Source organism: Diaphorina citri, unplaced genomic scaffold (genome assembly GCF_000475195.1).
Source record: "Diaphorina citri unplaced genomic scaffold, Diaci psyllid genome assembly version 1.1 scaffold12992, whole genome shotgun sequence".
Lineage (NCBI taxonomy): Eukaryota > Metazoa > Arthropoda > Insecta > Hemiptera > Psyllidae > Diaphorina > Diaphorina citri.
Genome location: NW_007390361.1, coordinates 1 through 1,400, shown reverse-complemented (window position 1 = coordinate 1,400; position 1,400 = coordinate 1). Strand labels below are relative to the sequence as shown.

Here is a 1,400-nt window from a genome sequence, read left to right as displayed (position 1 = left end):
AGAAAGAGGAGGGGAGAGAGAAAAAGGGAGGAATACAGAGACATATGAGAAAGGGAGAGACAAAAAAGAAAGGGATGATTGGATAAAGGAAATAGGATACAATAAAACTTGATTTTTTTCTGCATTTCATCATTGATTTCAGGAGTCTGAAGGGGAATAAAGGTTTGAAAGTTTTGCAGTCTCGAGCTTTCGTTGGAGTGCTTAGTCTACGACAATTGTAAGTACCTGGTCTATTTTGTGGTCTAGTCTGGTTTGAGCCCTTATAAAGGATTTTAATGAATTTAAGGGATCTGATTATGGTATTTATATTTACTTTTAAGGTTTAGGTGGGTAAGTGGGTATTCAGTTCTACAAAAGGGATCTAAATGATTCTAAATGAGGTAGGTACCTAATACCTACTACCTAAGTCTTACAAATGGGAGGATTTTTAAAATCAAAGACCATTTAATCAGATGATGCCCCTTTTCACAGTGAAATGCACGAGTGCATCTTTCCCCATCCAACCCAAATCTTTCTGCATAACCATTGACAGTCTTCGTCTGCGGAAAGCTTTGTTAGAGAAACTTTCTACACAATATCCGCGTGAGAAACGAGAAACTTGGAGTAATTTAATTTTATGTATGGGGAAAGAAAAAAATCCAAGATTTTATCATCCCCTTATATTTACTCCTTTCAATCTTGTGGGGGCGTGGTCACAGGGTGTAAATTAAAGTAGATTGGTACACACCCGGAGCTTTGTGGTAAAACCCTAATGGGGTAAGGCTCTTTCTCACTAAACCGTTCGGGGAAATATTTCTTTAGCAAGGGGAAATTCAGGCTGGTATACTCACTGTTTAAAGTCCCCCAGCCAGACTAAGCTGGTCTACTCCCTGTTTAACGTCCCCCAGCCAGACGTCTCAGTTCCCTGTATCAAACCAAAAATAAAAAAAAAAAAAAAAAAAAAAAAATCGGATGAAACTCACGCAAGTGAGAACGGGCCTTAACCCTGCATAATATGTGTTATTCGTCCTTTGCAGAGACCTCTCCAACACTGCTATCGAGTATCTGCCTACTGAGGGTCTCAAGGAATTGGATGTGCTCAAAATCGAGGCTACCTACTCTATGAAAGTGTTCCCGTCCATCTACAACTTTCAGGTGAGTTATGGGTAGTCTAAGGTCAGCCACTGACTATCAGGTAGATCTGACAGGTACACCTGATCAGGTCTACCTGATACCTGATAGTGAGTGGCTGGCCTATGTAAATAATTCTTAGCCCATTTTGAAATTAGGAACCTATACTCGGAGTACTCAGCCATTGTGCTTATTTTACACACAAACAATATGTAGAGAAATGTAGAAAGATATTTTCCGTTATTATAGCAAAAATTAAAAAAAAAAAAAAAAAAAAAAAAAAAACCCAA

General features: G+C 38.6%; 1 protein-coding gene across 1 annotated transcript; it reads left to right on the top strand.

Moving 5' to 3' along the window:
* Positions 1-95: 95 nt before the first annotated feature.
* Positions 96-1,134, top strand: LOC113473031 (lutropin-choriogonadotropic hormone receptor-like; the record flags this gene model as incomplete). The annotated part of the gene is made up of 2 exons (XM_026832798.1): positions 96-217; positions 1,017-1,134. Coding segments are annotated over 2 exons (240 nt in total), but the record flags the coding sequence as incomplete, so codon positions are not given.
* Positions 1,135-1,400: the final 266 nt, after the last annotated feature.